Source organism: Juglans microcarpa x Juglans regia, chromosome 5D (genome assembly GCF_004785595.1).
Source record: "Juglans microcarpa x Juglans regia isolate MS1-56 chromosome 5D, Jm3101_v1.0, whole genome shotgun sequence".
In the NCBI taxonomy this organism is placed as follows: Eukaryota; Viridiplantae; Streptophyta; class Magnoliopsida; order Fagales; family Juglandaceae; genus Juglans; species Juglans microcarpa x Juglans regia.
Window position 1 is genome coordinate 29,200,725 of NC_054602.1, and position 19,448 is coordinate 29,220,172.

The 19,448-nt window shown below is 37.3% G+C and overlaps 3 protein-coding genes and 1 pseudogene across 4 annotated transcripts; 2 read left to right on the top strand and 2 right to left on the bottom strand.

Moving 5' to 3' along the window:
- Window positions 1-2,338: 2,338 nt before the first annotated feature.
- On the bottom strand, window positions 2,339-6,602 carry LOC121264418 (thioredoxin-like protein AAED1, chloroplastic). 2 transcript variants are annotated; one of them, XM_041167575.1, is made up of 9 exons: window positions 6,332-6,602; window positions 5,956-6,097; window positions 5,743-5,788; window positions 4,961-5,020; window positions 4,611-4,647; window positions 3,759-3,838; window positions 3,542-3,633; window positions 3,036-3,096; window positions 2,339-2,727 (listed from the first exon to the last, which is right to left on the bottom strand). In XM_041167575.1, the coding sequence occupies exons 1-9, from the start codon at window positions 6,534-6,536 to the stop codon at window positions 2,668-2,670; spliced, it is 783 nt and encodes a 260-aa protein (XP_041023509.1). In that variant the 5' UTR covers window positions 6,537-6,602; the 3' UTR covers window positions 2,339-2,667. The 2 variants fall into 2 exon arrangements, with proteins under 2 accessions (XP_041023509.1, XP_041023510.1); XM_041167576.1 differs by having other exon boundaries at window positions 5,956-6,130; window positions 6,332-6,478.
- LOC121265874 (probable pectate lyase 4) lies at window positions 6,535-11,227 on the top strand. The gene is made up of 5 exons (XM_041169544.1): window positions 6,535-6,616; window positions 7,197-7,470; window positions 7,576-7,698; window positions 7,809-8,019; window positions 10,652-11,227. The coding sequence occupies exons 1-5, from the start codon at window positions 6,535-6,537 to the stop codon at window positions 10,796-10,798; spliced, it is 837 nt and encodes a 278-aa protein (XP_041025478.1). The 3' UTR covers window positions 10,799-11,227.
- Window positions 11,228-12,646: 1,419 nt separating this feature from the next.
- LOC121265875 lies at window positions 12,647-16,846 on the top strand (annotated as a pseudogene).
- Window positions 16,847-17,383: 537 nt separating this feature from the next.
- LOC121264688 (DNA topoisomerase 6 subunit A) lies at window positions 17,384-18,901 on the bottom strand. The gene is given in 2 exon segments (XM_041167978.1): window positions 17,384-18,120; window positions 18,123-18,901. Coding segments are annotated over 2 exon segments (1,266 nt in total). The 5' UTR covers window positions 18,817-18,901; the 3' UTR covers window positions 17,384-17,548.
- Window positions 18,902-19,448: the final 547 nt, after the last annotated feature.

Consider the following 19,448-nt stretch of genomic DNA (forward strand, 5'->3'; position numbering starts at 1 on the left):
AGATTTCGATTCTGCTCGTGGCCGCAGGTTTTGGAATTCATACATAAGGAAGACATACTGGATGCACTACCAGTATGCATGACCTGACAATGCAATATGTCCATAACATAGGTACCATCTTCATATTATAAAATAGGTTGTTACATATCTTATCATTCATACTTCATTATAATCATACTTACATACTTGTCATATCATAGATTTCAAAAGAAAGCGTATGCATACTTGTCATATCATATCAAAGATTTCAAATAAAATCGCATTCTTTCTTAAATGTCGTGATATATTTCTTTGCATAAAATCATGATTTTTCATAAATATAAACCTTTACATGAAATCATGCACGACTTTCATAAATTATTTTAATGCATAACTCTCACATTAAATCATGATTTTTCATAAATATTTTGATGCATAACTCATTTCATAAAATCATGAGTTTTCATAAATAATTTAATGCATAATTCTTCATGTAAAATCATGGATTTTCATAATTTTATCATGTCTTGGGTACGTAAAAATGGGCATCCAATGGAGGATTTACATGCATAATATTTTTATAAACGACATGCAGTTTACCGTACATACATGTAAGGGTATGATCGGGCTACTTACATTGCAGTGCTAATCCACTATTTTTGACGCGTAAACGGTCACTTATAAAAATAAATATGTAATTTACATAAATTTCTAATTAAACATGTGATTTTATTTAAAACCTAAACTACTAAAATAATCTATATTTCTTAAACCTAAATTCTTCCAAACACTAAAATATTCTCATCTGTTAATCCTAAATAGACATTGGTATTTTTGGGAAAACAACATAATGGGCATGGCATTTTGAGAAAGTTTGATATAAAACACAAACATCTTATGGAAAGAGAAAAATAGCTTACGGGAGAGGAGGGTGGTGCGATGCTCACCGAGAGAGGAAGAAGGCAACTGCGATGGTGAGTCTGGTGGTTGGCCGAGGTTCCCGGTGGCTAGGAGTGGTCGCCGTCGTGCTGTGTTTCTCTAGGCAGTGGTCTGACACAAGAGAGAGAATGCATGAAAGAGAGTTTATGGGATGAATGAGAGGGAGAGGACACGACGGAGGGAGAGGACTTACGTATGGTTTTCCGAGGCGTAGTGTAGCCAAGTTGCGACCATGTGATGAGGACGTTTCCTGTGAGGAGCAATGGCTGACAAGGTGGAAACTTGGCTCTACGGTGGGCTTCGGAATTGCTCTATTTTAATGGAGCAAAATAGAGGTCCTTCAGCGTTGGTGAGGCTGTGTTTCTGTGTTGTTTTCCGATATGGGTTTGCGGTTGACTTTGGTGGTGAGGTCTGGGTGGTTGGCTAGGAGTCACGGTAGGTGATATGAAAAGATGAGGGTGAGACTAGACCCACTTTGGTTCCCATCAGTGGGGCAGCTGGAGGATCCTCTAAAACGGTGGTGCGACATAGCGAGCGAGAGAGAGTTTACTATCAAGCCGAAAGCAGTAGAGAGAAAAAAAAGTGGCTGACAGTCGGGAGCTACCTGGTGGTTGCCGTGTGGGTGGTCTACTGGAAGGACTGAGGGGAGGTGGTGGAGGTTGTTTTTCTTGGACGTGTGTTGTGGGTTTGAGGGAGGAGGTTTGTGAAAGGGTGCTCTGTGTGCGTGAGTGTATTTTGACGTTGGGCGGCAGTGGACTTTGCTTTTCATGCAGGAAGGTCAAACCTATTTATAAATCTAGCTGGTTAAGAGTCAATAGGAAAACCCTAAAGATGAGAAATGTGCATGCAGAGGTAACGGTTACGATAAAGCCATGCATGTAGTGATAGACGGGCAAGGAACGGGGTCTAAACCATATTTACATATATATATATATATATGTGATAGAGAACGTTTAAAAAAGTAAATCCTAGGGAAAGAGATGTGTATGGTTGCGGTTAATAGAAGAAATCTGTTAGGGGTTTTATTATGGAAGGAGAGCACAATGGTAAAAGTGTTTGGAGTCTAATAGCTTGGAGTAAAAAAAATAATGGAGCCTTAACTCTAGGTTCAATTAAAAATAATTTATCTGATAACTCTCTTATGGGCTTTGACTCATTTATTGAGCCTAATAAAATTATCCATAATTTATCTCTAAAAATATAGGATCTGGTCGTTACACTTGTCCTCATTATCATTATCATCATCATAATCTCAAAATATGATGCTAAATGAAATAGTAGACCAATGCTTGCCACCTCCAAATCGTCTGATTGGATAGAATATATTGCTTGTTGCTACAACAACATTTGCATGCCTTCACACTTAGCCAAAGTCTAGGCCTACAATGAAATGTGTGTCACAAGAATTTCTCTCTCATAAGAAGCCAAATGCCATACCCTTGACTACAGTTTCACTCTTGCAACTGAGGAAACAAGCAGCATATGTGGCTGGATCATGGTTTGCTTATTGTTAAGGTGTTTTGTGTGCTGTCAATGTGCCATTTACATTTATCGATCTTTTTTCAAGAAAAATATTATTTGTAAGCATTCCAAATCACCACAAAAACCTGAGCTACGCACTTTACAAGGTTGGAAGTGGCTGAAACAGAATGAGGCCGATGTGTTTGAATGAGATATGTGTGCAAAAAGAAAATAGAAGTGAATTAAGTAAAATCTAATAGAGAATGTCTGCAGACTCATCATTTCTTCTCATGAACAACAGGCTTTCAGAACATCTTTGATATTAGGATCATCCCCAGCTTCTTTGTCCTACTCAAAAAGAAATAAAGAAATTTTACATCTAGTTAGAGTAGTATCTAGCAAAAGAGCTTAGAACTTTAAAGCCTTGAGTGGAGTCTTTCGATACTCCTCTCTGATCTTAATTGTATAAGAACATATATTTAGATAGGGTTACAGAAAGTGTAAAAGTATACACGTTAATTTGTTTGTGCATTAGGAAAAAAGGAAACTATTGATCAATAACAAATATATGACAATGGTCATATTGATGATTAATCATGTTCTGGGTATGAGGACAAAAGAGAAAGGGGACAAGCTATGATGAGAAACTTAATTACCTTGTGAACGAATGAGATATTAGTTTTGCCAGGACCTGCAACTATAATTCCACCTTGCTGCCTGAGAAACAAGAAACTTCCACTTGTTAATTTAAAAACAAGAAAAAGTCATCACTAAGAAAAAAGTATTTTCTACCCTTGCAGTAAACAACTCATATTTGACAAGTTTAGCCAAAATAGATAAAAATTATTAAACCAACTGTTTTATTGAAGGCAGGCCTTATAATCTATACACTTTTATACTTTTTTTTTCAATTTACGCATTAGTGTAGAGTCAACTGTTGCCAGATATATTTGGTGGCTTCCTTAGGATCTTGTTTAAGCCACCAAGGGGATTTAGCTGTGATGGATCTAGGTTATGTTAATAATACAATTCAAGTCAAGATGCTGGTTTTGTTAATAATTACTAGGAGTTCGAAAAAAGTACATAACTGGATACTTTAATCTCATCATAAAAAAAAAAAAAAAAAATGGACACAGTAGTTGCAAAAAGATGTTTTGCATACCAGCCACCTCTAGTCACGGTGTCCTTTTCAAATGAAAGCTTCCAGTCTTGTCGATAACCTTCCATATATAATTGTATTATCTTGAGACCTGCCTGTAGTGTCACAGAAGCAACTAAACTAAGAATTCCTAGACACAATCACAAAGTGCCAATTTTCACAAACACCTTATGTAAGCCACAAGTACTACTAGAGTTACCAAAAAGGGATTTTCACATACTTTAGGAGTGAATGTAGTTGAAACCCCTGAGACAAATTGTAAAGCCTCATACGAAGAGTGGGTCGGGTCAGCATAAACTTCTGGAACAAATAACAAGTTTTATTAGCAAGTTGCAAAATTAAGACATATTACAATTTTTTCAGTTGGGAAGTATATACTCCATAGCAAAAAATTGAACAGATTTCATTTTCATTTTTTTTACACCCCTGCTTTGATGAGTAATAAGGTCTTTCCACAATGCAGGCTACTTTGCAACAACATGAATGACACCGTCATTGTTGCCATCACCAAACGTTCACCATCTCATCCTCATCATTATCACATCATTGTTGTTATCATCATCATCAATTGGCAACGGAAACAAAGCTTCCATATCCACACAGATTTTTACAACATAAAATTGAACATATTTCTCCTTCATTCTTTTACACCCCTGCTTTGATGAGTAGTAAGGTCTTTTCACAATACATGCTACTTTGCAACAACGAGAATGACACCATCATTGCTGCCATCACCAAACGTTCACCATCACATCCTTATCATTATCATATTATTGCGTTATTATCATCATCAATTGGCAACAGAAACAGTGGTTCATTTTCCACACAGATCCCTTTATTATAGATTAATTAAAATTTCAAGATATAAACACTGTAAGAACTTAATTATAAACAAGAAATGTAAAACAGAAAACAAAATGGAACCAAAAGTACACAGGTAATTGACTGAGAGACACCATCTCATCTCCATGTTTCCATTTTACTCCACTGACAGTAAAACCAAAGTAGGACTTGATGTACCACTGCTGATATAATAGAATTCACGTAGTATACAAATTTTTCAGAAACATACCTCCTTTGAATTTTGTTTGCTCAGTAAATGCTCTTGCCTGCATAAAATTATTGTTGCAAGTTACTTTAAAAATTTATATTATTTTCTTGATAAAAAAACTGGGGCAAAGGGTGAGAAATGATTTCAGTGAAGTATAACATTGTTAGTCACATATTTACCCTTAAAATACATGTGAAGAGTGCCATTGATTTTCTCATGAAACTTCCATACATATTTACAATTACCCTTATTCCAAGGATGGCATATTGACACCCAACAAATACACGAGCAGCTTATTATTTTATACTTAATTAATCTATTAAGTCTTGTTGAAGCAAGTATCAACAATTCAATTAATCATCAGTACATACCTGATCAATACTACCAGGTCCAATAACAACCAAAGCCACACCTGATGCATCCATTATATCCTGTCAACATATCATATAATATCTCAATACTATGTCGACATAAGCACTTCCCACTTATCATTTTAAACCAACAAAAATTAAGGGAGAAGATGCCAATAAGTTATTAAGTTTTTTTTTGGCTACTTGTAAGTGTACGGGAGGTGACCAAAAGTGGCTTCCCTACCTGGATGTGAACATAGTAGCACCCCACCTGCTGGAAATTGAACATGAGGGGCCTAGACGAAGAGAAGCCTCAGGCGCTCCTTCAAGTTGAGTTTGAACCACAGCTTAGATCCTAGCCCTACTAGGGAATTGAATGAATCATTTGGTAACTAATACTAATAGTCTAAGGTGAATTCATATTCGGATTTGAGTTCATGATCTTGTACATGTCAAACCACTTAGGCGTAACCCAAGAACTATTGAGCCACCACCTTTGGTGGCCAGTCATTTCTACAGGCTACAAGAACTCATCCTAAAGCTAACTATGTATTGCTCTTCCTTGGAAACATCCATTCAACTGAATTAAAGTTGGCAGTGATATAAAATAAAAGTTTTTCCTCTACACATATCCAACAATTTCTAGTTAGCATCAACGTTTTCATCTAGTTTTTGCTCCTCAACAACAATTCTTTGTTGTTAATATCAAGGGGAGTAAATATTTTGTTTCTTTTCACAAGTAGAATTTATGTTATAACAGAATGAATGAACGCATGGCATCTATAGTCCATCCACACACTTACCTTCTTGGCGGCAAGATAATCAGCTCGTTTGCGGCAAAAGACACACCTGCAAAATCAAAGACAAGACCATACGCAAAATGAATGATTGGTGCACAATACTTGAGTGAAAATATTACTTCCATTAGCCTCTACTACCTATTTTCTATTCATTGTGACAGAAATTCGCTCGGAATAATTAGATATATATATATAATATTTATATAAGAAATTGACCCGAAATGGCGAGCGAATGCCACGACAGCTTTCCTATCTTTCCACAAATCAGAAATCGGGATCGCGTTTCCATTCAAATCGAACACTTTTACCGTGTCCAGCACAGTTGCGGTATCGTCACCCGCCATTGAAGTTTCGGTACCTGTTGACATCTGCACATATCATAATTGATCCGCTCCAAAATACCTTACAAAATATTAAGTTTGTTTGCCGAGAAAATGAGGAAATATAAACGTCATGATGCTAAATATTTTCGGTGTAAAACGACGGAAATGAATAAAAGGACACATATTATTCTTTACTTTTTTTTTTCCCTTTTTTCTGTTTATAGAAACCAAAGATATATGATTAGTGCAATAAATTTAAACAGATCTACCAGGAGAACCTGATATTGCAGAAGTCATGACGAGGGTTTGCCGTGGTGAGAAACTGGTTGTATACTTGAGGTGTTTGGGAATCGTAGAAAGTCTGAGAGTGCTATTGGGTGATAGGCCAGGAAGCAGATGTGTTGAAGTCGGGTTGGTGATGCTGTTGGAGTAGAGATTATTGGTCGAAAGTGTGGTAGACAGAGAAGTCGCCATGGATGGATGCTCGAAGGATAAGCAGAAACTCCGCCCAAGGACTCTGGTTGGAGTAGAGATTACTGGGCGGCTTCGTGACCGTTGGTCGTAATTGTGGGAAATGGAGTTACACGCGGCAACACTCTGGTTGGTCAAAATGCTTCAATATTAGAAATTCGTGTGGTTATGCTTTGGCAATTAAAAATGTCGCTCCTAGAGTTTGACCCAAATTCGAGTGGTCCCCTTTACCACGTTACTTCCTTAGCAGGTCATCGTCATCCCTCTCTTTACTTGTCTGATCGTGTAGGATATGCCTACTTTCTTTTTTATTTTTTTGCATGAAATTCGGATTCTGGCACTGGGATGGTGTTTTTAGATTTGATAAGCTTAACTGCTGGGTAATTATTAAGATCTTCTGATAGTTTTTATAATTTAGTAATCTTGTGTGCTTTATCTAAGTTTCTTCTTGCTTGTTTAATTTGTAACTAGTTCGTTCCTGATGATGCAAATTGGTTGAAGATCAAAAGTTTGCGGGTTCTTCAAATTGATTGCATTGTTTTGAGATTTTGCTCATGGAAATAACGAAATGCTTGTGATTAGTTGTCTGCACTTTTTTTTTTAGCAAATGTTGAATTTGGCGAGTGAAATTGAGGTACATTCAATTTGGTATTCCCTAACCAGATTATTCACAATTTGCAAAATTTACTGGTCATTACAAAGATTATGGGCCAGGAACACTTCGCCAAGGATGTCGTAGCAAAGAGCCACTATGGATTGTCTTTGAAGTTTGGGGCACCATTCATCTCTCGTCTTACTTGGATGTGTCGTCTTATAAGACCATTGATGGCCGGGGCCAAAGGGTTAAATTGACAGGGAAGGGTTTGCGGCTGAAGGAATGTGAACATGTAATTATATGCAATCTGGAGTTTGAAGGCTATTACGGGATATCAGTTGATATTTTCCATATTTCAAAATGTACAGCTTACTTTCCTTGTATACAGCTCGATTATAGGTCTTTTTCTTGTATTTAAACTCTTGACTCTGTTTCCTAACATGGTATCGCTGATGGTATTCAAATAAAGCCTAATTCAAAACACATATGGATAGATCGCTGCAGCCTCTATGACTACGATGATGGACATATAGACATCACGCAAAAGAGCACAGATATTACTGTTTCTAGGTAAGATCAAGTCCTTGTTTTAACAAATAAAGATAACAAAAACAGAAAAAATTGTGCTAAAATGAATAATAATAATAGTAATAATACATGTCTTCAAACATTGGCTTCAGGTGTCACCTTTCACAGCATAACAAGACAATGCTCATTGGGGCAGACCCTTCTCATATTGACAACAGATGCATCTGTGTGGCCATCCACCATTGCTTTTTTGATGGGATCAAACAGCGGCATCCTAGAGTTAGATTTGCAAAAATACAATTATACAACAATTATACCAAAATCTGGGGCATTTATGCTGTTTTTGCCATTGTAGAATCACAGGTGCTAATTTTATAGCAAATTCTAGTATCTGTTAGTTTTAATATTGAAGGTTTTAATATGATTCCTAGGCTAGGAGATTAAAGATCTTGTGATCTATTGTGACATACCAGTTTTAGTTTTAGGGTTTATAAGTAAATTTTTCTAGTAAATTTATATTTTTAGAATTTATATTTTTATGATTATAGTTTTATCAGAATTTATATGTACTTTATCTTTATATTTTCTATTATAGTTGCGATTTATGATTTGTTAGAGTTTTGTTTTAATAAGGAGTTCTAAAGTGTATCAGATTATGTACTACGGTTTTGTTTTGAAATTTAAAGTTTAAATTTTTGTTCTAGTCACCGAACCTCATTACTTTGTTAGCCTCTGTTGAGAACTTCAAACCACCCAACCCGTGTGTTCCTCTCGGTGATTTTGTTGTTTTGCTAGCGTCCTAGTGGAACACCAACTCTAGTGCCGTGTATTCCTCTACTCATGCACGTCTATGCTCTTCTAGGGTTTCTCTAATTCTCTATCACCTACCATTATAAATATCGCTTACCTCATACGAGAGGAGTATCTCGTGAGCCACTCCAAAGCATCTGCTTCTGAAACACCCAGAGTACCAAAATACTGCCGTTTAAGCCCTAGATTCTTCCAACCGCCACCGACCACCATAGGACATCAAAGCACCACCCGTGGAACCAGAAACTGCCGACCAGCTCAGCCCCAGCTCACCCACTCCCTTCCGGTAAGGCCTCGCCGCCACAGCTCTCTCTCTCTCTCTCTTAGTTTCGGTTTAGTAGTTCCTCTCTCTAAACTCTCTCTCTCTTTCTCTCACTCGGCGCCGACCACCATAAGAGCCCTCAGTCGCGCCGCCGGTCACTCCCAGCCACCAGCGCCGCCATCGCCTCAGCTCCTCTCCCTCGGTGAGTTCCTCCATCGCAGACCCTCTCTCTATCTCAAACTCTCTGTGTTTTTGGTTGCCATGCACTCGGGTTCTTGAAGAACCCGTGGGTTTCTTTTGATGGGCCTTGGGCCTTAGGCCCGTATGGGGTTGGGATGGGCTTATTTCCTGTTTGGGCTCATGTTGTGTAGTATTATATTATGGGCCAGAGTTTTTAACCCTTTTTACAGACTATAATAATGTTTAATTGATTATGATCTTATTTTATTTCAATAATTATTTTAGTGAAATTTATTGAGTTTAGTATTACTAGTTGAGTTATTAAATAAATGTAGTTAATTAAAGGTTCATTTTTTTTAATAAAAATGTTTAAAGAATTAGAAATATGTTTTTTAAAGAATAATGTTAAGTCTAATATTTGAATTAAATTTCCTTTGTCAATTTAGTAAAATTTTAATAAAATTTCTATGTTAAGAATTTAGTGGAATTGGTTAAGTTTCTTATAAGATTTAATAATTATGTTGAGAAATGAAACTTAGTTTAAGAATTTAAGTTTTTGTGAATTATTTTAAAATAGCTCGAGTATTTCTACTAAATTATAAATTAGTATTTTAAGTAATTTAAATACTATGAATTATTGATTTTAGTGTTAAACAAATATTGGTTTGACTATATTTTAGAATTTCGAATTTAGTTAAGTAAGATATTAGTATTTATTTATTTCCAAACAATTTGGTGATAGTTATTTATTGAATATAGGTCTCAGGTTACGAAGTATTATTCAAGAAGAAACGCATCGAGGTAAGTAAATATGATCATAAATTAAGATCATCACAGTTAGCTTATATGTATGTATTATCCAAGCCAGTTCATTGATAGCCACTATTTATGAACCGCTCATGTCATATGCAAGCATGTCATCTAGCATAGCATACGACCATGTCATTCCGCATCATGTTTAAATTCAGAATTTATGATTATGTATGTAGTATGTCATGCATCTCATGTGTATAAGACACGTAAGCCATCTTAAATTCAAGTGTAAGATAATATCAGATCAGTTAATAAGATGGCCATTCAGATGCATGGTACCAATGCAGTTCAGTTCAGGGTGGTGTGCAAGCCATGAACTCAGTCGTGGTCCACCATAGTATGTCAGAATACTATCAGCGGCTCCCCTTGCGGCCGCGGGATGTGGGGTCGGTGCACAACCTTGCACACAGGGTTAAGTGTGTTGGCCAGTCAGATAAATCAGTTAAATCAGTCAGATCAGTTTGTTAATTCAGTTAAGACAGTCATACATAGCATAAGCATCAGCATGAACAGTCATGAATTTTTTTTTTAGCTCAGTATGAAAGTTGTTATGAAAATCTTATGTTCATTACGTTTACGTTGTGATAAATTTCTTACTGAGTCATCGACTCATTTTAGTTTATTTTCATGTTTTTAACCACCCAGGTGAAGATGATGATTACGAGCAGGCAGGCCAGGAGTAGAAGGAGCATTTATTTTTTTTTAGTTCAGACTTTCTAAAATAAACATGTTTTTATGACATGAATTTATTTCAGTTTATTTCATTTAATATTTTGGAAGACAGTTTTATTAGACATTTTTCCGCATAATAAAAGTTCAGTTTTTTTAACTTATGAGATTATGGGATCTATTACCGGATTATTTTTATGGAAAATACGTGGCACTCCTAGCCTACGGGAAGGGGGTGTTACATCTATATTTTGATACTAGATATATTCCCAATGCAATATATATGAAGCAGGGCAGAAGAAGATGGCATTTAAATGTCTCACAGAGAAGGTATATGCCCTCGTTCTGTTTTCAACCCAGTACATTTCTGAATTCTGCTTATCATTGAGAACTTTTGGTTTTAATTAATTAGGGGATCAATTGAAGTGTGCGTAGGTGTGTTTGCACATATAGAATTTTTGGTTTTAATTCAGCTCTTTGATCATATTTTTATTTGAAATGGACAAAAGAAAAAAAAAAAAAAAAAAAAGCAACAAAAAGGCCTTAGTTGGGAACTATGTATGATAAATTAAGACACTTCACACCAATTAGATACACTTTTGCACTGAGATTAGAGATGGATATGCACGTCACTGGCATTTCTATTTTGAATTTCATATCCATTTCCAACATGTCTGCATGTTTTCATCTATCCTAACCTTCAGTGTTTTTCTCTCTCTCTCTCTCTCTCTCTCACTCACAGCCTTTCTTATGTGCTGTAGGAACAATGACTCTAATTATGCAAGTTAAGAAAGTTTGGCTTTGTCCCTACATGAATGACTATATAGAAGTATCATACAGGCTTTCTTGCCTTCTTTTTCATTTCCTTTTCCATCCGAAAATGGATGTCATTCGAAAGTCCCTTTAGCCCTTCATATCAATTGGTGAGAATAAGAATATAGGTTTCTAGAAACCATATAGCACCTGATCCTTGGAACAAGGAAATAATACAGAAAAGAGCAATAGATCCAATGAGGAAGCCCTTGATGCCTGTAGGACGGAATAATAGAAAGAAGAAATCTCTGAGAGAAGAGTCCACCTAATAGCAACGAAATAGATGATAGACTTCTGCACTCGATTCAAATTTGAGCATATTGCTTTCTCATTTATAAAAGTGTGCGACTGTAAGTAATCTTTTCTAGCATTATGAAAGAGACTCCCGAGTCCTGACTTAATTAAGCATTATTAAAGAGACTCTTACAGTTCATACCTTTACTGTTGAAGTCGAGTTTCAAGCATGCTAGCAATTTCGGCATCCTCCCATGATAAAAGAAGACAGAGATCCCTGTGTAGTAATTTTGTGACCACATAAATTGTTTATATCAACAATAGGTACACATTGTCAGACTACTTGAGATCATTGAAAATAGGAATCTTGATTGGGACACTGCTGGAAGCGGCTAATTTGCATTAATATTTATAATGGGGGTGGCTGTTTCCTGCTTTCATCAACTGTACAATTGTCATTATGAAACAGCGATGATACTGCAAAACATTTGTGCTGCTTGACTAGTCAATGGAGGAAGCATGACATCATCTGATACTCTTTTAACTGTCATAATCCATAGTTTGACAGTGCTGTCCATATTACAAAGTTTTGCTTGTCAAGCCACTCAGCTAGATGCCATAAAAGAGTGGCTGAAATTATGTCTAATACATTATGCAGGCTTAACAAGTTCTTCAGCCTCAGTCAATCCTTTGAAATCGTTAAATTTACTGGAAGTGTGTGAATTTGTCTATAACCAACATATTTTTGAAGCTCCAACGCTGGAGCTGTTATCTTCATAATGAGATTGAAATTGGTTATTTGTGACAGCTCTCTGGGCATCTAACGGTTTTAGGGATGAGGGCCATAAAAGTGGCTATAAGACTTTTTTCAACTTGGCGTAGGAATAAAACTCTGGGAATACCTTTATGATATCATCTTTTATCACATCCCATCAAGCTTGAAAGAACTCTATAGTAAACCCATTTGGACCTGGTGCCTTGTCACTAGTTATACTTCTGACCACTCGACAAACCTCAACCTCTTCTAAAGGCCTCTTAAGCCACATTACTTGCTATTGATCAATGGTCACAAGTACTAATTTGTCCAGGCTTGGTTTCCATGTGATCTGCTCATAATAATGCACAACATAATCCTTAATCTCAAAGTGCTTCGAGGAAATAAGATCATGGGCATCTAATAGCATTGTTTCTCCTATGTGAATTGGCCACATGGTGAGAAAAATGTTTACACTTCTTTTTTTGTTCTTCAAGGTTCATAACGATTGTGTTTTTATAATCCTTGTTTGCTTTGTTTTGGGACAGTTAGAGATGTTATGCTGCCATTGAGTGTTGGGCTTTCTTTCACATGAGTTTTTTGTAGGACTTGCTCAACCAAAAGATCACCCCGAATATTTATGTTTTCAACAGTCTCATGAATGTCATTGCTCATGATTTGAGCTACATATTGGATGAATACAAGAATATGCAGGTATTGCCTCTCTCTCTCTCTCTCTCTCTCTCTCTCTCTCTCTCTCTATGTTCCTTTGGTGGGTTCTAGTTACCTTGTATACTTTGGATTTTCTATGAATAATTGTCTCACCAATCGGAGTGAATGATCCCAAGTCAATTCCACAAAGCTCTAGGCTTTTAACGTATTCTGCTGCCATGTTTTGATTAAAGTACATGATAGTGGAACTCTTAATGGTTAGCATGCTTACTGTGCTGCATCCTTTATACTTTTCCTTCAATCTTCATTTTTATTAATTTAACTGATAATTTTAAGTTTCAAGCTTGTATCATTGCTATTTCTTTTCCTTTTTTTTTCAGGGTAAAAACATGAAGAAAATATGCATTAATTAGCTAGCCAGTATATCTCCTTTGTTACTTAATACTACCTCCTTTGTTTTTTATGCAACCAGAATCTTGGTGTCAGGGCGGATATGGCATCTTATAATATCCTTTTAAAGGCATGCTGTCTTGCTGGCAGAGTTGATTTGGCCCAAGACATTTATAAGGAAGTGCAGCATGTGGAATCAACAGGAGCACTAAAGTTGGATGTTTTCACTTACAGCACTATTGTAAAGGTAACTCAATGTATATGAACATTAATTTTAATTTCTTCACCATCTTGTTGTTTTGGGCGGTTCATAGATCTTCCTTTCCCTTTTTCTTGTGGAAGTGTAGACCTGTTATTTGAGACCCTTTTGCTACATTTTTCATATCTACATGACCTGTGCATCACTTTCCAGGTCTTTGCAGATGCAAAATTGTGGCATATGGCACTACACATCAAAGATGATATGTTGTCAGCTGGTGTGGCTCCTAACACTGTTGCATGGTCATCATTGATCAGCGCCTGTGCCAATGCAGGTCTTGTAGAGCAGGCAATTCAATTGTTTGAAGGGATGCTGCTGGCTGGCTGCGAACCCAACACACAGTGTTGCAACATTCTTTTACATGCTTGTGTTGAGGCTTGCCAATATGACAGGGCCTTCCGTCTTTTCCAGTCTTGGAAGGGAAGTAGAGTCTCAGAGATTACTAGTGGAGATTACAAGAGCAATACTACATCTAGCAATTTAAGTGCACATCATGCGGAAGAAAATTGTAGTAGTACTGTTGCAAATTGCATATCTAATTCACATCACTTGAACTTTTCTAAGAAGTTTACCTTTACACCCACTACTGCAACGTACAATATTCTCATGCTTGTGGTACTGACTACTACCGTGCAAATGCTTTGATGGATGAGATGATAGTAGTAGGTATCTCCCTTAATCATATAAGCTGGTCAATTTTGATTGATATATGTGGAGGCTTGGGCAATGTAGAAGGTGCTATACAGGTAATGTACAAGTTGATAGTGATCTACTTCATCTTTGCTCTTCCTTATTGCATAATTTTTCTGAATATGTTTAGCTGAAAATCTTACACTAGAATTAACTGAATACTTACACTAGAATTATTCTTGATGTTGGTGAGAACTAGATCCAAGACTTATTTACGGAAACAACATTATCCTTTCTTTTTGCTACTGTGGTCTTTATTTACATCCTTTGATCAAGATCTTAGTTCTCTTATAACTACTTTTTCTTCCAGTGCAGATTTTGAGACATATGCTTGGTGCTGGAATTCAGCCAGATGTTGTTGCATATACAACAGCCATCAAGGTTAAATCTTTCTTCTGACACTGCTTTGTTTGTAAAGTAGTTTTCTTGTCTGGGATTAGTCGGGACTGTCCTGGAAACCCGACACCAATAAAAAAGGAAAGATGTGTTGTCATGACCACTAATTAAGATGTTTATGCCTTGTGCCCTTGGTTTAATAGGTTTGCGTGGAAAATAAAAATTTGAAGCTAGCGTTTTCATTATTTGAGGAAATGAAAAACTATCAGCTACGTCCAAATTTGGCAAGTGCTTAGAGTTAATCTGCTTGGATTCTTTATGCGTCAGTGTGAATTTTATGGTATAATATTGGAAGTTGAGGGAAGATATTGTAAATGAAAATGATTCTGCATGGTATTTGTAGATGGCAGTTTCGCACTGCATTCTGAGTACAATTTTGTGTATACTCGCTGTGAAAGGCATTCTGAAACTGTGACAGGGAGGGGAAAAATGTTCTTAGTTCACTGTATATAACTCGTTCAAGTTATTTATTTTCAGGTGACTTATAATACACTTCCAAGGGCCCGCACCAGATATGGTTCCTTGCTTGAAGTACAACAATGCCTGTCTATATATCAAGATATGCGGAAGGCATTTTACCGATATTTCATAAATTTTCCAAGTAACTATGAATATTTCTTTTATCATTTATCTATCAGTTAATTACATTGCATCATTAGTACTGTCAAGTGCTGAACAATATCGATTCTCTGGGTGGGTCCACACTGGCTGAGAAGCTTTTCTAACCGATCACTAATATTCATGAATGCCACTTTATGCCATTCATCAGGGATATTATCTTTAAGAGTATGTTTGATTTGTAGAAGTTGGGAAGGTTTTGATGAATAATGAAGAAATAGAGTTGAAATGAAAGCTTTATTGGATTTTCTGTAAGTGTCAAACCCCACCTTAAAAATATGTTTAAATAATGAATTTGTGTAATATTTAAAATTTAATTTATTTATAATTAAAAAAAATGGGGTGGCTCGCTGCGGCTTGTGGGTGGCCACCTGATCTGGGCCGATTTTAAAGTAATGTTTATTTGTAATAAAATAATATATTTAAACGAAGAGAAAATAAATTGAGATGGAGAGTTTTGTATGTTTGGAAATAAATAATTTTTTACTGTAGATGGAATACTACACTACTCTAGAGGAATTGCTCTTGGTTGTCATGTAATTGGATGTACAAATCATTCCCATACTGTTGAAGATTCCCATACAAAGCGTGCTTTTGTTATTACTTGGTTAGCGAAGATATTCAGTAGGCCGAAGATTTTGCAGCAAAAAATTGCTCATTTAGTTTTCAATCAGATTATAGTCTATATTTTTCCCATTGATTGTGTCTTTGCTGAGCTTATTCAGTTCATATATACATGTTCTGCCACATACAAGTAATGGGCTTTGTTCTTCGTGATAGATAATTAGATATTAGTTGAATACACTCTTTTTGCTATTAACAATCGGTACAAATCCAATTATTATTATCTGGAGGCGCCCATAGAGGAGTGGCGTGAAGGAGTTCTACAAGATGCGAATCAAAGCCAAGGACAGTTCAGTTCCTGCAACAAGGCCAACTTAGGGAGACCTCAAAGTATACTTCTTGAAAAAGTTGCAACGCACTTGCAGAAGAGTGAAGCTGAAAGCCTGGCTATTGACCTTCAGGGGCTAACAAAGGTATGGGTATCAACAGCTTGAAGCTCCGATTGTCGTTCTTGCAGTCCTGTGAATGTTCAAAGAGAACCACCATACTCATGGTATGAATGAATCTCTTCCATGTACATCTGCATTGATCCAGAGTCACATATATGTCCCGCACTTAGCAAATGGATCTAAAACCCAAATTCGATATGTACAACTTCATTTTGATGACTTAATGGTTTATCATTGCAGGACATTCGGTAATAGATGACATCTTGATCATCTTAGAAGTCAGTAAAGAAGATACAAGTGCAGAAAGGCACAATTTAGAGGTGAAAAATGCGATTGTTAAACTTCTGAGGGATGAATTGGGGCTTCAGGTTCTTTCTGCAGGACCTTGAAATGCACTTCATGAGAAGGCGTATTTGGAATGCACTCTTGAATCAGATTTAAACCTAGAACAATTGATAGGAAGGAATAGTTTACCCGCAAAGTTGGAATGTTCCACTAGGAGACCAGCGATTATACAGAGGTTAAAGATCACCAGGAAGTCATTACATTATTGGTTGCAAAGAAAAGTTGGTGACATTAGAATATGATTATTTTTTGTATGTGAAATCAGTTCATAGAGTTTGTACAAGATATGCTATATTCTTTACATTTTGCTTTCAAAGCGGAATAAGCAGCTCAATGTAAAAACCCGTATGGCCTCAATTGTAAGTAGCAGAACAATTGAATGTAATTTTGAAAAATTGTTAAATAAAAACAACTCTTCTCATCTGCTGCATTTGCCTCTTGATTTGTTTCCATGTATCTTACCAGTCATAATCTTGTTGACTTTTCAATTTAACTAATTCCGTGTGTGGTGCACAGGATTGGGGTTTTCTATGCAAATGTGGGTCCGAAAAGTCCTGCCTTAAAAAGGTTACCCGACATCAAAAAAATAAATAAATAAATAATCTTGTTGGCTTTTTTCCTCGAAAGTGAATAGAATCCACACAACTGCAAATGGTCAGAGACATAATCACAAAATGGACATTATAGAGGATAAAGACCCATTTTTTGTCCTTCAGCACCACCCATCAATGAAAGACAGAAAAATTTGATTTTTCACTGTTGATTTTGGATTTCACAAGGGCCATTAATCCCAATATAGACCTGTTATCTCAACAAACCGACATTACTATTATTGATCAGCTGAAGGCATATACGGGAAGTTTCAGCATAACTAAAGAGAAATTCCCATTTTTCATCCCAAATGTAAATTAAACAAAGAGATACACAAAGGAATTACCATTACACAAATACTCTGCCCACTCAAGCCACGCCTCTCACAGCCAGTCCCTCTGCTGCAGCTTGAGTGGCAAATAGACCTCAGACAAGTACTGAAACCCAAACGTGCTTAAAGCCTGAATTTCCGCTTTCTGCTTCGTCTTCACCATCAAAGTCAGCTCCTCAACCCAACCCGGATTCTTCTTCACAAAATCTTCCTCCAACAGATCCTTTCCGGTCTTAATATCCTGCTCCGTCATAGGCAATCTACACTGGTCTGGTATCTTATACTTATCCAAATCACTCGGCCTAATCCCCAACCACTTTATATCAGGGGTCGTCAAATTCGCACTATCGTACGACATGTTCTTGGAGCCGCATCCGTAAACGGACAAAATTTTCAACCCGTAAGGATCGCTGTCCACCAGTGCAAGCACGGGGAGCTTCAATTCCATCTTCATCTTCCTCAAGAACAACCGCGTGGCAACGTCCGGCTGCCCCTTTGCTGTCACAATTATACATGGAAACCGGTTATAGAACCGATCCTCGGCCAATCGAATATATGCCGCATCCTTCTCAACCAGGAGTATAAACAATGCATCGCTCTGCATATCCCCAACTCGGTCAATGTTGGGGGAATGGCCTTTCCGCCCATTCCCATTTTCGTGCAATCGATCATGTCGCCATTATCGCTGAAAATCAGCCGACCCACAACAACCCCTTTCTCAGCGGCGATGACATTGAGGCTGGAGCGAGTGCAGCCGAGCATACAAGAGACGTCGTCCAGGACGGAATCGGACTGGGTCTGGTCCTGAAAGAGCTTGACGTCGGTGTAGAAGAGGTCACGCTTGGTAACGTGGATGTTCTTGGAGCAGAGCTGGTGTATGAGCTGGAGGATACGGGTAGTGATGGTGGACTTGCGGACAGTGGAGATATTAGCGTAGGGGCGGAGGGAAGTTTTGTCTTTCAGGACGATGCGGTCGAGTTCCGCGACGTAGAGTTGATTGGCGGCGGAGCGGGAGGGCACGTCGAAGGAGAAGCCGTGGCCGGAGAGGATGGAGTGGGCGATCTTCAAGATTTGGGACTCGATAGCGGATTGGACGGAGGGGAGGGAGAGGTCGGTCACCTCGCGACATGTGGAGGCCAGGGAGAGTTCAGTTAGGGTTAGGGTTTTAGTGTTAGAGGAGGAAGCGGAGTGAGTTCTAAGGAGGTCTTGGAGGGATTCGAGGATAATCGAGTCGGGTTTGAGGCGGTCCTTGAAGGGGAGTCTGGTTTCGTCATCGGAGCTCGGTTCCGGTCGGCGGCGTTTCCTCTTCTTGTCGTCCATTGACAGAGAGAGTGAGAGGAGCTACCAAGATGTGGATGGCTTAAAGAACGGAAAAGCGGGAAACAAGTCTTTGAGGGTATCCAACTTTAGGAAAATTATTCACTAAGAGATCCCAGGATCAAATCTCCTATCCCATCTATCAAAAAAAAAAAAAACTTTAAGAAAATTATTGGAAAAAATTAACTTCGCATCATTAACTTAAAATAACGTCTGTATTTTTCATTTCAAAATTCAAACAATTAATTCACGCTTTAAATATTTAAAGAGTTTTACTATTTATAAGTAAGTTTGCATACCAATCTACGTATTAATATTGTTGTATTCATATTCTAAATTCAAATTAGCATTGTTTTCAATAAAATCTACTTTCTGACCAATCATATTGAATGAGTGTGTGTATTAGTGTGCAGAATCGCTTACAATTAAATTTTTTAATATTTAAATGATACATAAAAAAGAAGACTATGTAACGGTTTAGTCTCCTCTCTATTTTTCTCCTGGGAGAATAGAGTTGGAGTTTTGGGAAAACATTTATGCCTCCCCACATAAGAAGAGTGCATAAAATCACTGCCAACAACGGGTGGCTACCGTGGAGGGATGAAGGGATTGGAGGAACTATGGGTACATTGAAG